Source organism: Meleagris gallopavo, chromosome Z, assembly GCF_905368555.1.
Source record: "Meleagris gallopavo chromosome Z, MGAL_WU_HG_1.1, whole genome shotgun sequence".
Classification (NCBI taxonomy): domain Eukaryota; kingdom Metazoa; phylum Chordata; class Aves; order Galliformes; family Phasianidae; genus Meleagris; species Meleagris gallopavo.
In genome coordinates, this window is record NC_139435.1 from 24,269,043 (window position 1) to 24,286,810 (window position 17,768).

The 17,768-nt window shown below is 37.0% G+C and overlaps 1 protein-coding gene across 3 annotated transcripts in view; it reads left to right on the forward strand.

The window, feature by feature from the left end:
* Positions 1-17,768, forward strand: part of ANKRD31 (ankyrin repeat domain 31) — a 55,234-nt gene that overhangs the window by 17,023 nt on the left and 20,443 nt on the right. For all 3 annotated transcript variants that reach the window (XM_085213635.1, XM_085213636.1, XM_085213637.1), the window contains 8 exons: positions 2,187-2,331; positions 4,611-4,672; positions 6,111-6,570; positions 7,199-7,441; positions 11,472-11,606; positions 12,788-12,930; positions 15,206-15,365; positions 17,536-17,663. In XM_085213635.1, the coding sequence (XP_085069761.1) occupies positions 2,187-2,331; positions 4,611-4,672; positions 6,111-6,570; positions 7,199-7,441; positions 11,472-11,606; positions 12,788-12,930; positions 15,206-15,365; positions 17,536-17,663 (1,476 nt within the window). The remainder of the gene's footprint in view (positions 1-2,186; positions 2,332-4,610; positions 4,673-6,110; positions 6,571-7,198; positions 7,442-11,471; positions 11,607-12,787; positions 12,931-15,205; positions 15,366-17,535; positions 17,664-17,768) is intronic.

Consider the following 17,768-nt stretch of genomic DNA (forward strand, 5'->3'; position numbering starts at 1 on the left):
TATGGCTTAATTCAGGAGTAAATTACTCTTTTCTGCTTAGAAAAGAGTTCCAGCCATTACCATGCTTTACTTTTTTTTTTTTTCCTGTTTGGGACTGTGACCGAAGTACTGATGAGTAGGTTCCTACTATTTTCATACTCTTTGTTTCACTTACTTTATAATCACTGCAGAAATGTTTTATGACCTAATCAGTCCACTGGAGTATTAATGATTTTTGTTTTCATGAATGTTTTTTGGTAAACGTTGATATGTGGTGTGCATCTGCAAGCACGAACAGATATGTTTTATGTTAAAAAAAATCTTGTGGAGAGTTATGAATATGGTTTTGTATTTTGTGTAGTTATAAGCAGAAAGCCAAGTGAATAATCAATATAAATTATAACTAATGTTGCCAGATGCTGTAATTTCACAGCTCATGTCTGAATTCTGGATCCTCTTTAAGTCTGGTAGTTTTTGTCTCCACCTGCCTATGCATGATCATAGGGTGGTCCAGATTTGTCGTAGTTCTGTGCACCACTTTTACCTGCTGACTGTTTAGTTTTCTAGAAATGCAAATTTGCTGCCTATTTTTATTCATTTCCAGAATTTTTTTTTTCCCCTTAGGCACTTTTGTGGGATGCAGTAAGTTTTGTCCATAAACATTTGCTCTCTTTCAGTTTTACAACCAAGATAGTATTTAATTTGTTTACCCCTGAGTCTCCCTAGAGCAAAGAAGAAGGGTTAATAATTTCCCTGAGACTTGAGCCCTAAGCTTTGTTTGCAGCTTGTGGATTGCTGACTCCTTGGAGATTTATGAAATACTTCTGAGGTCTGTGGAAGTATCAAAGAAAGTATCAAAGTTCATGGGTAGAGATGAAAGACTCTGCATCCCCACAAGTGATATTTTAAGAGTCAGTAACTGTTAACAGTATTGGCAAAACACAGCTCTCAGCTAGGTCACTTGGAGCTCATCAACACCATTCTACTTAGAGCTGTGTTAATTGTTATGTGGTCTGATATATTCATGTGAAATGGTACTTGCACACTGGGTCTCTGTTTGCTCAGGAGCATTACAGTTGTATCGCTGCAGTGACCTGGCACACTTGACTTTTGGTGTAGCTGTTTCTTTCAAAGTTACTTTCTCTAGATTGTTATTATTGTAAATTGGAAACGTAGCTTTATCCCTTTTGCCACTTATAATATGGGAAAATTAATTTCTTCTTTCACACACCAAAAAAAGGGTAAGAATGTGAAAAACTACAATACTTTCTTGTTAAGTGTGAGAGACAAATGTGATGTGCAGCTAAGGAAGAGTTCTTAATATTCCTTGCTTGAAAGAGTCTGTAGATTTGGGACAACTAGTGAAAATCAGAGGGTTCTGCAATGAATTGAATGCTGCTTTATTTACTGTGCTGTCAGGAGAATGTAAGAATTGAGAAAACTTTGTTATGAGTTCTGTCAGTAAAAGTCTTGTTAGAAGTAATGAGGGACCTTAAATGCACAGATGTAGGATAACAGATCAAAATAGATGCTGACGAGAGAAAGGCAGAGATACACGTATAGCCATGCTAGTGTTGGAATAAGACTGCAGTCGGTGATAGAAAAGATCATCAGATTGTAAAATTTCAATGTCTTTAAAAAGTATTCTGCAAAACCAGATGGAACATTTTGCTCAAGTGCTCTTTTTTTGAATAACAGCACTATGAGGCTTTACAGTTTGTACAGAATCTGAAATATTGGTAAGACCATTTGAGTGGGTTTCCTTTGACTGAATGTATATTGTACATCTGAAATAGCTGTCAATTTACTTTGCATACACAGGAGTCACAATAAAGTACACACCTGCAGTGCAAATTATATTCTCTTAAACTATATAATTTAAATGAGTGAGCAGACTCATATACTAAAATTGCTTGTTATTTTGCACTAATTATGAGCATAAGGAGTGATGAATCCTATCTTGCTTTAAGAGACCTTGGCTTAGAGGCATCATGAAACAACTCTTGAAAGTAAAAATAGTAAGATAATGGTGCATCTAGAGGGAATGCTTGGGATGTAATAACTAACATAGGAAGTAGTTATTTATTGTAGACTTTAGGTTTATTTTTTTGTTGCTCATATTCTTAAGTAAAGGAGAAGCCTGTATAAGCAAGGATTGTGGGAAATGCTGACAGAAGAGAAACAATCTGAAAAACTTGGTTTTTTAGGTAGCAGCATTATTACTCCATTATGGAGCTGATCCCTTATTAAAAAATGAGATGGGAAGGAGTGCGTTAGATGAAGCTTCTGACCTGTGCATGGAGAGACTGTTAAAACGCCACCTAGCAGGATATGAAAGAGATTCAGTATCAGGTAGGAGAGAATAATTATTAAATGGAGGAGTTCCAAATATCTGTTGCACACTTATTTCCTTAAATATAGCTAGTAATTCCATGGATTTTGCTGACCGATATTCTAGTGACCACTTCTTACCCAGCACGATTGCTGTATGTTTGCAAGTATTACAAGAAATAATATTTTTCTTTTTCTTGAACTAGAGCTATTTTTATATTTGAAATAAAGATGAGCACAAGAGGTGTTGTCTCTCTCTTAACGCAAGAGAGTTAATTGCTTATCCGTGGTTGCTCATGTTAGGGTAGAAACTAGGGTAACATTACTGTTTTGGGACAGTATTACTGTAGCTGAACTAAGGTGAAGGCTGAGCCTGCGAGGTGTTGGTAGGAGAATGTTTAGATTAAGGTGTGAGTTAGATCTTGTAAGATCTTGTATGATCTTTGGAGTTGGGAGGAATGTTCAGACAGGGTTGTTTGGATGGGGGAGAGGTATAAGGAAGTGCCACAAGATAAACCTTGATTAGAGTTAGAATTAGGATTGCTGGATACTGATGAGCTAGTTGTGCTGTGGCATGCCTGAAGTAGTATCATAAAATGGCTTAAGTTGGAAGAAACCTTATTGATTTTCTATTTCCGACACTCTTGTCATGGGCAAGGTTGTCACCCACCAGCTCAGACTGCCCAGGATCCCATCCAACCTGGCCTTAAATTCCTCCAGGAATGGGTCTACAACTTATCCGGGGCAACTGTTCCAGTGCCTCACCACTCTCCTGAGTAAAAAATTTCTTCCAAATTTCTAACCTTAATCTCTCCTCTTTTAATGTAAAGCCATTCCTCCCTGTCCTATCTTTATCAGACTGTGGAAAAAGTTGGTCTCGCTTCCGCTTGTAAGCTCACTTCAAATACTGGAACATTGCAATGAGGTTTCCCAGGAGCCTTCTCTTCTCCAGGCGAAACAAGCCCAGCTTCCTCAACCTTTCTTCAAAGGAGAAGTGTTCTAGACCTTTGATCATCTTTGGCATTCTGGACCTGCTCCAATTGCTTTGCATCCTTCCTGTATGGGGAGTCCCAAGTTTGGACACAGTATGCCACATGGGGCTTTACAGAGGCAAATAAGCTTATAGAATAAGATTAGAGTCGGGTTGTAAGGAATACACAGAAGCTACTGGCTTGAAATATAAGGTAAATAAAGATTAAAGCTGCTGGCAGGAATTTCTGTGCTTGGAAGGTCCTGTGGTTAGAGTTTCAGGCTCCAGCCACCAAAGGTCTTGTGGATATTCTGAGCCTTTTTAAGATTGGTGGGACTGAATTACATTTAAAATTAAGATTTGGGTTAGAACTTGTCCTAATCAGTGTTCAATAGCTGCACCATTGTGCTTGATTTGGGACCAAGACTGGAAGGGCTGGAAATGGATCACTGAAGGTGGTCCTAACGATTAAGGGTTGACATCTGGTAGGTGAGATTCCCAGAAGTGTTGGAGAAGGAGTTGACATGCAGTGAAATGCCTGTTTAATTTAAGCTGGTTCCAGCATGGGTTGCTGGGCAAACCTTAGAGCTGGGAGTAGCGTACATATTGTAGTAAAAATGGCAAAGTATAATGAACTGGGTTCAGTGTTTTGTGACCAGCATACTTTTAAGAATGCTTTGCATGGATATATAAAGTATATTAATACTAGAGTCAGAACTTGGTAGCTGCTGTACTACTTACATATCAATTTATCAGCATGGAAAGTAGCTGGAAAGCTAAAACATGCCATCAAGGTACTAAATTGGTACTGGGAAATATCCCTCTTTATTTTTCCACTAAAGACTTGACTTTAGCTATTCTGTATCTTTCTCTGCCCAATTTATACAAGGAGAGGCATAATTATTCCACTCTTACTGGCTTCAGAAGTCTCTTGGGACCAGAGAAGCCTACTATAATTTAGAGAAATGCAGCAACTCCTATTAAGTTCCAAAAATAATTGCTCAAGTCTTTAAGCTTCAGAAAAGTTTGTAAACATAGTTCTGTACTTTACTCCACCCTCTCATGGTTTGTACAAAATCCCTTCTACAATGAAAATCAGACCCCAGAATTTTAATATATAAATATTTATGTATATATATGTTTGTACACCTTATTATGTATATATGTATGTACACCTTATAGAGTGCCTATAGCTTGATAATTTTTGTAATAGTTAATGTGATGGATACTGTTATACATAAGGTTACAGACACAAGATGCTATATATAGAAAACAAAAAATTATAGTCCCTTTTCATTAATGCTTTCCTTCCATCTTAATTTCATTTCAGGTGGAGGTGGTGCAGAGAATACATTAAGTGCTCAAAGCACAGAGGATAGAAACCTGCACCAGGTAGATCTTTACAAACAGTCCCCTTGTTGATTTGGTACTGAACTGTTACGTATTTCAAAACCAGCACATAATGTACTAGATGTTATATATCCAGCAGAGGCTGAAGCAGGATGACATTCAACTTTATAGCAAACAGTTTGATAAATAGTTGCTGATCCCTGATGGTAATTACAGTAATCTGCAGTTTTGTGAACATGCATGACAGAGGCAGTCAGCTTTCTCTCTTGCACAGTGCTTCGTACTGAGTTTTTGCAAGTGCTACAGCGGTAGTTTACAACAAAAATGGTATGTTAGTGCCTCTCTGGACTTTCAGAAACATGGCTAAAACAGCAAAAAGTTGCCTGTTGCACAGCACTTGTTGCCTGACTGGTAACACTTGGATAGCTTGCATGTGTGCAGTAAGTTGTTTTTATTAGGTTCAAATAGGAAAAAGTTAGGGAAACTGCCTTGGACAGGATTGCAGGTGGCACAGTTCAACATGAAAAAACTAAAGCACCAAAGGAAATATGTGTTAAACATGAACAAAGCAGAAGAATGAATTTGGTGAAATGTACCAAAAGATCTCTCTGCCCAGAGAAGTTGTAGAGTCTCTTCTCTGGAGACATCTGCCTGGATGCCTACCTGTGCAACCTGATCTAGGGAGCCTGATGTGGCCAGGGGAGTTGGACTCAATCTCTAGAGATCCTTTCCAGTCCCTACAATTCTGTGATGGTGTGATACAGTTCTTCAGGGTTTTGAAGGCAGAAAACTGAATGGGAAAAAATCCACAAAAAATAAGCATTAAAAAAATATAAATACCTGTTATTAATATTGCAGAGTTTAGAGCCAAAGATAAAACTACTCAGAAGTAATCTCAATCAGAAAGAATAAACATAAGTATTTCTTTTCTTTTTGTCCATCTACATACCAAGGAATGAATACAGGGAAAACTTAATTCCCTAATTAATTGTTAGGATCAACCAATGGTGTTGGTCCTAACAATGGACATCTCTGTTATTGTTTCTAATTATAATTGTTGCATTCCAGTTAAAGTTGTATGAAAACTGAGCTTAGTAAATCAGGCAGAATTGCAACAGAAAAACTGTAGAAGAACAAAAATGACAGAAGCTCAGCAAATTCTGTTGTAATAGAGGAGGTGATCACTAGCCTATGTTGTTCTGCATAAACAATTTCTGAATAAAAATGTCTGTACAGCTTTCTGAGACTACTGATTTAACAGAGCAGATTCTCATTTGACACTTGCTTTGACTTCATCTCAAAAGGGTTGATCACTAAGTAATGGCGGTAATATGATAGGAATCTAAATACTAATATGAGAATATCTTCAGAACAAATGATTTCTTTGCAAGACTTGCCAAATCAAGTTAAATCTATTGCTGATGGAAACAAAATTAATAGAGTAACTCTGATTTTGTAACTTTCTTTGGCTTTGTTTAAGGGTTTCTTACAAATAGATGAGTCAGAACTAGCGTGTGCAAATCTTACTGACTCAGGCAGGGCAGACGTAATGCAACAGACTATTGAAAATGAGGTGCAAAACACTTATGCTAATATATTGGATGATGGAACCAGCTGCATGGAATGCACTCTTAAAGTAAATACAGAAACACTTCTAGAGCGTGAGCTTTTAGCAACTACTAGTGAAGTGAGTTCTTCTGGAAGTCCTTCTAATTCTACTGATGGTGTACTGAACAACAGTGAGCAAAAGGCTCTACAACCAGAAACAAGAGTGGAAATCCTGCTTAATACAGAACAAAGCACTGGAACATGTCACATGAAGGAAACTAAAGATGCTCATAGTTCAGAGATACTGTTCAGAGCTTTACAATTCCATGACAAGAAAATATGTCAAATTAAATGGAAGAGACAAGATCTTAAGGACACCAACTCAAAGTCAGGTTTGTATTTCAGTATTTATACAGAGAAAAAGTCTCCTTATTCATTTCAAAAGGTACAAAATACATGGAAAGAAACTACTCAGGAAACGAGTGCTATATTTTATTTTGAAACAGTCATTTTATCAATTGGCTGTAAGCATTCTGTGTACCTTATTTAAAGAGAAGAACAACACCATAACTGTGGATTGCCAGAGCATGTACCAAAAATGGCAAAAACATGTAATATGTTCTGATACAGTCCACAATGCCACATTAATTATTTGGTCATTTTTTCTTTGTATTTTAGGAGCTATTTTAGATCAAAATTCCCATTGAATTTATCAAAATATGGCCACTGTGTTTGTTAATTAGAATAAAATTTATAAGCACTTTAATTTTTTTTAGCAACATGAATCCATAAAAGTCTCATTATCACAAAAGAATCTTTAAAATGTTTTGGATTTAATCTCATTATGTTAGCATACAGTGAAGGGTGGATAAAGTATTATATAAGTGTATATAACTTGTTACTCAGTAAAGAGTTAAGTGACGTTAAAATCAAAATTACCACCTAGTCCAGGACAAGCAACCTCTGCAGTAACCCATTCAATTTTTGAAAATTCTTCAAGTTCTTTTTTTGGACTGACAGATAAAGGAAGATTCGCTGGAATGGGTGGAACAGAAGGCACAGAAAAGAATAAAGAAGGAAGTGAAAAGAGCAATTTGCTCTTACAGTTCTCTGAAGGAGAAGTCCAAGTGAAGAGATTAAGGCTAGACCCACAAGAGACAAGACAAAAGACAGACTTGTGTTGTAGTGTAAGGATAAAAAAGCTTTCATCTACTCATTCAAAATTCAATCAAGGATCAGCAGAGCAAACAATTAAGAAATCAGGTAAAAAGTTAATATTTTGTAAAAACAGTGTAGTTTTTATTTCCCAGACATATGGGTAGAAAGTCTCTTGTAATGTAGGAGGGAAAGCATGGAAAAGTATGAATAGCGTACTCAAATAATCTAGTGATTTCCAAATACTTGAAATATTGCCAGAACTTACTCATTTTTACAAAAAGGATGTTCTTGCTCTGTTTCGTCTGTTGCATTTGTCAGTCTTTTTTTGTTGTGTTAACTGAGCGAACGCAGAATCATAAGTAAATTTTTAAATAAGACTAAATTGATCCCTGATTAACTAAGTCACTTAACTGAGAGCTAAAGATAACGCAAAGTTGGTCTTCCATTAAGTACTTTACGCATCACAGATCAAATAAAGGTTGGCTTTCTGTAAATTTGGCACACCTACATGCATTTTCTATTTATTATTTCTGTTTCTGTCTTTTCTGGCAAGAGCTGCATTTTTTTTTTTTATGAGTTTGGTCCGAATGCTGACTATTCTTAATATGTTAAACTAAGGAAATCAGCACCCAATCTCTGAAGTGTTTTTTAGCATTCTTGACGTCATGACAAAAGCTAACCAGTAAACCATGCAAAGTTCTTGCTGATCTTTTTTCTTTGATAGTCGCAAGCTTCTTGTTTTCTTTTCTCTTGAGTTGTACAGAATGCTCTTTCCTCTTTCTTTCTCAGATGGTTACTAATTTTCAATCCTTCTCAAGTTTCTGTTGTCTTGAGTTTCTGGAGCAAGGTTCTGTATTCCTTTGGAAGTGAAGGAGTAGATGAAAAGAAATAGGTGCTCCCTGCTGCTTGCTATTCTCCAGTATTTGGTGGTGTCAGTACGTAGCTTTCCTATCTCTAGATTGCTTCCTTCTCTTGTATGAATTCCTTTTTATATCATTCTTGGACATTGCACATTCAATACGTCACCATCTGCTTTTAATTATTGCAAGAATAAATAACGAACATGGAAATCATTCATTTTCCTATTAATGTCCTTTTCTGCATCTCTTATGTTTCTGCTCAATACTTATAGTGGAGCAAATGGGATGTTTTTTCCTTAACGTTTTTTACTTCCTAGGCAAAGGTCTTACATTCCAATCTCCTCTAGAGCATTATTTCACAGATAACTCTCTTTCCCCAAGGCAGATTTTGCAGGCCGTATTTTTTTTTTTTTCAGCTAAAATTTAATTATTTCCCTCTATTGTAGAGAAATGTTACAGTTTTGAGAGGTCATGGAAGCAAGTATAGCTTTTTTTATAGCTGAAGGCATTAATAATAGCTTTAGAGACTGGCATTCCAGTTGCAGCAGGGGAAAAAAAAAAAAAAAAAGATGGGATAATGTTTTTATAGCTTGCAAAGTTTTCAGATATTTTTGCCTTTAACTGGCTTTTGTATCCTATCTGATTGTTCAGTGTCTCAATGACTTTCCTTATATTATTCCATTCTTGAATGAAAATCTCCTGTTCCTAGATGATCACGTGCGCAGTGCTACTTCAGTCCAATCAGTCACCTGTTAGGCTCTTGGCATTCCTACTCTGCTTACAGAAAATGAGGGCACAAACAGCTTGCTTTTCTTATAGTTTGGCCTGTGAAAAGAATTACTCACAGACCAGTAGTGAAGTTTCCAGTGCCTTTTTAAAGAAGTTGCTGAAATGTTGCAGCCTAATCAAACCTAACTGTTGGCTACTCTAGCCTCTCTGCCTTTTCTTTGTTCATGCAATCACTGGATTACATATGTGCTGAGGTCCTAAACTTTCCTGCTTATCAGTCACCAGGCAATGTACTTAATGGGGAACTTTGATTATTGTTTAATTATGCCATTGTTTAATTATGCTATTTCAAATGCTTCCTAGCAAGCATGAAGAATAGTGCACGGCAACTTAACTGGAAAACATTGCAAATATTTCTGTTCACTTGCAGCCTTTATTACTAAGTGTTGTTGACTTAATGGGTGGTTGTGTACCTTTTTTCTCCCCTATATCTCTAAAAAGAGTCCCTAGGACACTGTCTCATGAATAAGAGGGAAGCAGAAAGGAAGCAGAAAGTAAATGATTACTTTGGGAGTTCATACTCAGAAGCTTGTAGACAAAATACAGTGTGTTATTTTACAGAAGTATAGGTCTCAGGCTAGTGGAGAAATATTTCAATAATGTGCCCCTTCTGCATGCTCTTTAATCAAAGTTTTCATTTGCAAAAAGTTTTTAGCTCCTTTGGTTGTCCATAGAGTGTGACCCAAGTACACCCATTGCAAAGTTGGCCCCGCAAATGCTGTCTGACAGATTGTAATAGCCAATGTAGAGCTCTGTGCTGTCATGGTCTGTATGCTGCAGGACCTGCACAAATTTAAAGTTAATGTGGATACATCCTCATTACATGTCTGTCTTTTATATAGTGACAGTATGTCTTTCCTGTGCTTTCAAACAGTCCTGGATGACAAGCTCAGTAGTTTACCTTAAATGAAACCTTGGAAAAATAGTTTTTCTGGAAGACTTTCTTTAGGAAGAACCTAAAGCAAGGCAGCTGTCAAATCATGGAAGATATTTGATAGTAATGAATACTGATAGCTGGAAATATTTGAGAAGACAGCTTGTCTGATGAGAAGAGGAAACATTTGGGATGCAGGAACTAATTGTTCATATGAATAATTTTTTTAAAAAAACATGGCTAAGAGTTGAAAAATACTTTTTACTTTCCTTTTTTTTTTAATAAATTCCATATTTTTAAGAAATAAGGAAAAGAAACAAATGATGATGATGATTTTTAAATGTAATGGCATAGTATTAAAGCATTGAGAACAAGAGTGGGAAAAAAAGGTTAAAATGCATGGTAGACATTTTGAAATTTGACACCATGACACAGACATGCATGTCTGTTTTCTTGCAGTTTGCTGGAGAAGGTCATTGTTACTTTATATACAGATTAATACTTTTTAGATCTGTTCCTTTTTCTTTATATTTCTTCCAGTTCTGTATCTGTTACTTGAAGCCTGGGAATTAGGATTATTTCATGACCATATGATACTTTTTAAAGTAGATATTGTTTGTTCTGTGAACCGATAAGAGAAGGATTAAACAAAATTTATTAACAATCATGAATCAAGCGCTTTTCAACTTTAATTAAAAAGTAGTTAAGGTATGCCACTTGACATTAGTCAAAGATTTGTAATCAGTTTACAGGACTTTGTCACACCACAGCTGTAAAAATACCTGCCATAGAAATCCATGTCCTCTCTGATACAGAATCCAGAATGGAAAAGTGGTAATCTTCGCTTTTAAATGCATTCTTAAATATCTTTTTCTATATATTTTATATATTTGGCAGGCAGGCATGGTAAATTATAAGAAATTTGTGGAGAAATGCAACAGACTTCCTAACTCTGTAGAGTATTAAACTCTTCAACCTTGTTAACTTTCCTGTTCATCTGTAATCATCAAATCATAGAATGACTTGGATTGCAAGGGACTGTAAAGACCATCCACTTCCAGTCCTCTTGACATGAGCCAGGTTGCCAACCACTAGATTGAGCTGCCCGGGAGCCCATCCAGCCTGGCCTTGAACATCTCCAAGGGCAAATTGGCCTCCATAGCTTCTCTCAGCAACCTGTTCCTGAGCCTCACCACCCTCTGAGTAAAGAATTTCTGCCTAACATTTAACTTGAGTCTCCCTTCTTTTAGTTTAAATTCCTCCTTGTCCTATCAATAATCGATTGTACTCTTCTTAAGTCATCTTGATCTGAACTGTAAATGTTTTGGTGCTTAGTTTATCCACACCATTTTGATGTTATTTTCTAAACTTTTGATGTAGTTGATATTACTGAATAATTAAGGCACAAGTTTACACTAATTCAAATTAGTTACGAAGCTTGAGTCCTTGTTTAAAAATGAAGCATTTTTTTGTTGCTAATGAGCATCCAGTATGTGTTGTAGAATGTTTCTTATCTACCAGAAGGGAAGATATAATTTTTCATGTATATAATGTAGAGTAATGTATGTAATGTAAAATAAAAGAAGACTTTGTTTTACTTGTATTACAACAGTTGAGACAAAGAAGAGAAAGAAGAAAAGTGCAAAAGGAGAAACTGAGCTGCATGTTGCTGCTAGGAGGGGAAATTTATCTTTGGTGAAAAGTCTGATATCGTCTGGAATTCCTGTAAATGAACAGGACAATGCAGGTTTGAGGACTGCTTTCCTATCAATTTGTTTTAGATGTAATTTAATATCATTTACAGTCTGTACGGTCTTACACAGTTTGTGTAATTTTAATATAGTTTTGGAGTCTCGATTTATTTTTGTGACTCTTGAAGCTGTTCAACTATAATGCTATAGAAAATAGCTTCTCTTTGTCATTGTTTCTTATTTGTTAAATAAACACAGTTGATTTGGATTTTAACTTTTTTCTTATATTTTGTTCAAATATTTCTATAACAATTTTAAATAACACATAGGAATAATTGGAATTACACGCTGGTGCTCTGTACAGCAAGAATGCTTTTATATTTGCATATGTGCTTATAAAGGTATACATACATGCACACATTCCTTATGTACAAGCATTTATATGAAACTCGTGATGGGGTGTATGATAAACTGTGGAACAGAGTGATACACTCTTGTCTTTATGGCAGCTTGAAATTAATTTTTTCTCTCTTGATGTGTGAGGCTATTGGTAAGAAAAAATTGTTCATACATGTATCAATTTAGGATTTGATTCCAAAATTCTTAGTTGGGAAAAGAGAAGGGGAAGTCATTTAATTAGTACAAGCAGTTTGTGAACCTCTGGATTTGTGTCTCAGCGCAGAGCAATGCAACCTTTCCCTCAGCAGGGACAATAATCAAGTCATTTTCCTCTATTGATGAGTAGATCACCAGACAGTGTATATAAGTTGTGATGTGTGAGACCTTACAGCCATTATTAAATTTTGTTGAATGACCAGTGCCCATGAAAGATCAGGGGGAGCTGATGCATATGCACATGAATATATATCTTTGCATGAAAACAGTCACAGTATCTTATTTTCTTGGGAGTAAGTCTAAAAATCATTTGCTTAAATTCTTTCTACTCTAATTACTTTTTTGTTTGTTTCTTGTATTATTTTTAGTAGTTTGATAGAAAAATAGAAAACATCTTCCTGGTTGATACTGGATATATTTTTCTCTGAAGTAAGCTGAATTCACGGGATATAGTTTACCTTAGTAATTCAAGATGATTCTGTTAAGATTAATCTTAAAGACTAGAAGTCCAGTGTTTATTTTACAGAAAATTTTACACCAAAATGTATAGTTGCTAGTTAGTGGTTTCTGTGGATGTTTTGAAATCAGATGCATGTTGTACATGTCATCCTGCTTTGTTTAGGTTGGACAGCAATTCATGAAGCTTCTGCTGGTGGATTTACTGAAGTGATCTCAGAATTACTGAAAGCTGGTGCTGATGTTAACAGCAGAGGTCTGGATGGTATTTTGCCCATACACGATGCTGTTTATATCAATTCTTTGGAGGTATGTTTTTCTTGTAAATTACATTACCTGAGTCTAATTTCCAGTATTGGGCCAGCAAATTAAATAGTGGTTTAAATATGTTGAGAGTGTACAGTTAATTGATATTTTCAGACCGATGTACAAATAGAAAAGTTCAGTAGCAACCTATGTTTCTCTCCCATATATTGGACTTTTTAAAAGTAATAGTGAAACGCAGAGCATTCTGAATTTGCCAGTAAACCAATAAAAACAGTGTTTTGTGTTAATATTCCTATTAAAGTAAATTAAAGCAAACAAGTTTAAGACTCAAAACATGATTTTTAAAAGCAAGTTATTATATTTAAAAACAAAGAACAGTTTTTTTTTTTTCAAAATTTTCAAAATGTTTCCCTGATGTGGCAAAAAATCAGTGATTAATTCTGGTAGACACACATTCTGTTTGTTTGGTTTTGTTGTTTTTTTTTTTGTTTTTATTTTGTTTTTAATAAAGAGACTATTAATCAGAAGCTTTCATGACTACATCTCCCATTGAAACCTATCAGAGTTGAACAGATGTATCAGAAAACAAGATACTGTCTAAGAAAACAAGTTTTATTGGTAAATAAAAGAAAATCTTTTCCAGTTCATGAAAAAATAGTTGATTACTGAACAATAGACTTAGTTCTTTTCTCTAGTTGTGTTTTTTTTGTGTTTTTTTTTTTTTTTTTTTTCATTTACAGCATCTAAAATGAGTAAAAGAAGTATCCGGTTTAGCAGTTAAAAATATCTTGTCATATTTTTTCCCTTTTGTAAATTTTTTCTTACCCATAAATATTTTCTTCAGTCCCATTTAAAAATATTTCCATTTACTGTTAATAAAATCCAACTTGACTTAAACTTCAGGAGTGTAGGAGAGAAGGTGAGCTCTTTCCAGTTGGCAAAGGGAATGATACATTTGTAAGACTGCTTAACATTGCTTGTCTCTAACAATGGTCACCAGCTAGTCTTTAGTGTTGAGCTCTTCAGTGATTATGCGTAAAACTTGCTTAGGATGTTGAACAAGTGGAGAAGTAGTCCTCTAAAAACAAGGCCTTCTTTAGGAGAGCCTGCTGAACCTGTTCAAGAACTGTGCCAGTGTAAGGAAAGGAGTAGACCAGGGTACTCATCAGGAGTAGTAGAGGCTTAACGCAACTCCAGCATGGACTGGGATAGGTAGCTGTAGAAATGGGAACATTTGGATTCTCTCACACTGGAAAGTCCTAAATGACTGGGAATTCCTCATACCATAGACTAGGTGTTTGTTACGTGCATGGTGAAGAAATATAGTTGAGGAATGTGCTTTGGATCCATGTAGAATTGGTGAAATGAACACACTCCTCAAGGAGACAGCCATATGTCTGCCTTTTATTTGAAGGAACAAATAAGTAGAATGTTTTGGCACAGTGAGTCCCAAGGAACTGAGCATAAGCAGATGATGCCAGGTTGACTCTAACTTAACCCTCTATTCCTATCAAAAGAGCTGATTTTCCATCTCATTTATCTTATCTGTGAGGCATCCTATTTATCTTTTCTTTGGGGCAAGATAAAATGGAAGAGGTGATTTCACTGTGTTAGTACTTTACTCTCAGTAGGACTCTTAAACAATATTTTACATGTTTTCAGTATTTGTAAGGGAAACCAGTAGAGGAGGTTCTGTCACTACTCTAGAAACAACACAGCAGATTTTGAACTTCCATATTCTTTCTAGTATTCAACAGTAAGAAAATTAGAAATGCTAAATATGAAAAATCATACATGTGGAAATTCTTTATCATTAAAGCTCTACCTCCCTGATGCTTTCTTATGATCTGAATTTTAAAGGGTGTGTAATTCCAACAATGTCACAAATCACTTTTCCGCATTTTAAAATGAAGTAAAGTGATTTGGATTTTGGAAAGAAAAAAAAAAAAATGTTAGTGCATATAATTGAAGAATAAAACCACTGTTAAATATTCAGAGGAAACAACCCATTTCTTTTCTGCACTTCGTTCATAATTCACCTTTTTTTTTTAATTTAGATCTGTGATGTTTTGTAACCGCTGTATGTAACACTACTATAGGCAAGGGAAGTTTAACAAAAAGTTGTAAATTATATGTGTGGAAAGATTAGAAATAGAAGAGCCAATCACACTTACTTTTTTAATTGAGACTGCAGGTGTGACAGCTTTATTCGTATTTTTGTTATTTGTGATTTATGATAAATAATATTTATCATTTATAAGTTGTATCATATGTCCACATCAAGAATAACCACAGTACAAATAACACTCTGTAATAGGCAGCCAGGATTCTACTGCAGCATGGAGCAAACCCATGTGAGAGGAATGATTCTGGGAAAAGTGCTTTGGATGAAGCTTGTGATGATGAAATGAAAGAACTGCTGATGTCTTATTGTTCTGTCGAATATGTACTTCCTATTGAAACTAGTGACATTACAGGTATGTTGGTTTTATAATATTAATCATAAGATTGCACTGTAATCTCAATACATAACTATACATTAGAATACAATGTACAGAGCTGCATATTGTCTGGAACATTCTCACTAGACAGAATGTGGGCCCTTTACTAAGTGAGGGGGGGGTTCTGGTAACGGGGGATGCTGAGAAGGCAGAGATACTGAATGCCTTCTTTACTTCTGTCTTCAGTGAAAAGGCTCCCCTGCAGGAATCCCACACCCTGGAGGTTAGTGAGAGGGTCTGGGGAATGGGAGACTTCCCTTTAGTCAGGAAAGAGGACGTGCGTGAGCGCCTAGGCAGTACTAAGGTCCACAAGTCCATGGGATCTTAGTACTTAACATCCATGGGGTGCTGAGGGAGCTGGCAGAGGTCATTGCCGAACCGCTCTCCATCATTTTTGAGAGGTCTTGGATAACAGGGGAGGTCCCTGTAGACTGGAGGATAGCCAATGTCACTCCAGTCTTCAAAAAGGAAGATCTGGGTAATTATAGGCCTGTCAGCCTCACGTCTGTCCCTGGAAAGGTGATGGAACAGCTTGTGCTGGATACCATCTCCAGACAACTGGGAGAAAAGGAGGTTATCAGGAGTCAGCATGGGTTCACTAAGGGGAGGTCGTGCTCGACCAACCTGGTGGCCTTCTATGATGCTGTCACATGCTGGGTGGATGGGGGAAGAGCAGTAGATGTAGTCTACCTTGATTTTTAGAAAGGCATTTGATACTGTCTCCCACAACATCCTAATAACAAAGCTGAGGAAGTGTGGGATAGATGAGTGGACAGTGAGGTGGGTTGAGAACTGGCTGACTGGCAGAGCGCTGAGGGTCGTCGTTGGTGGAGATGACCAACGCAGAGTCTGGCTGGAGACCTGTAACCAGTGGTGTCCCCCAGGGGTCTGTGCTGGGTCCGGTCTTGTTCAACATCTTCATCAATGACCTTGATGAGGGGATAGTGGCCACCCTCAGCAAGTTTGCTGATGATACAAAGTTGGGAGGATTGGCTGACACGCCTGAAGGCTGTGCTGCCATTCAGCGAGACCTGGACAGGCTGGAGAGCTGGGCAGTAAGAAACCGGATGAGGTTCAACAAAAGCAAGTGTAGGGTCTTACACCTAGGGAGGAATAATTGCATGCACCAATACAGGCTGGGGAATGAGCTGCTGGAGAGGAGCTCTGCAGAGAGGGACCTGGGCATCCTGGTGGATGACAGGTTGGCCATGAGCCAGCAGTGTGCCCTCATGGCCAAGAAGGCCAATGGCATTCTGGGGTGCATTGAAAAGAGCATGTCCAGCAGGTCGAGGGAGGTGATCCTCCCCCTCTACTCTGCCCTGGTAAGGCCTCATCTGGAGTACTGTGTGCAGTTCTGGGCTCCCCAGTACAAAAAAGACAGGGATCTCTTGGAAAGAGTCCAGCGGAGGGCCACAAAGATGGTGAAGGGCCTGGAGCATCTCCCCTGTGAAGAAAGGCTAAGTGAACTGGGTCTGTTTAGCCTTAAGAAAAGAAGACTGAGACCTGATCCAGGTTTATAAATATCTGAGGTGTGGCGGCCATAGCGGTGAGGCCAGTCTCTTTTCAGTGGTACGTGGAGACAGGATGAGGGGAAACGGACATAAGCTGCAGCATAGGAAGTTTCGCATGAATGTGCGTAAGAACTTCTTCATGGTGAGGGTGACAGAGCACTGGAACAGGCTGCCCAGGGAGGTTGTGGAGTCTCCTTCTCTGGAGATATTCAAGTCTCTCCTGGACGCCTACCTGTGCGACCTGGTGTGGGGAACCTGCTTTGGCAGGGGGGTTGGTCTCGATGATCTCTAGAGGTCCCTTCCAACCCCTACAATTCTGTGATTCTGTGAAATATTTTTAACTTTATTATCAACTGATTGTTATTCCTATATTTTAGGAAATAGGAAACGTAAGGGTGTTTTCCTGAAAATGTGAGGAATAACATAACATAACATGGTTCACGTTATAATCTGTAATTGTAGCTTTAAAGACTATTTCCTCATACTGCTTAAATTTGAGCTCATTTGCATATGCAAGATGTTTTTATCGTAGTTTGGTCTACCTTTTTATTTCTGTAACCTGTATTAGCTTGTCTAACACATTGTGATCCTGCAATTTCATTTGAAGTGATATTTATTATTTTTGTTTTTCTTAGTTGCAAAGTGTACTATAGGTCAAGAAGACGGAATGTACTACAGGTCAAGAAGACAAAAAAACATTTGTTTTAAGTGTTGTGAAAATGGTGATACATCTTTGGAGCCACAAAGTGAGAAATACAGTGTGGTGAGTATGGATAATAGGAGAATTTTGTTGTATTGCTCCATAGTGTGCTACTGTATAGTGTTGTTTACTGGCTGAATAGCATAAAACTATCATTAAAATAATTGA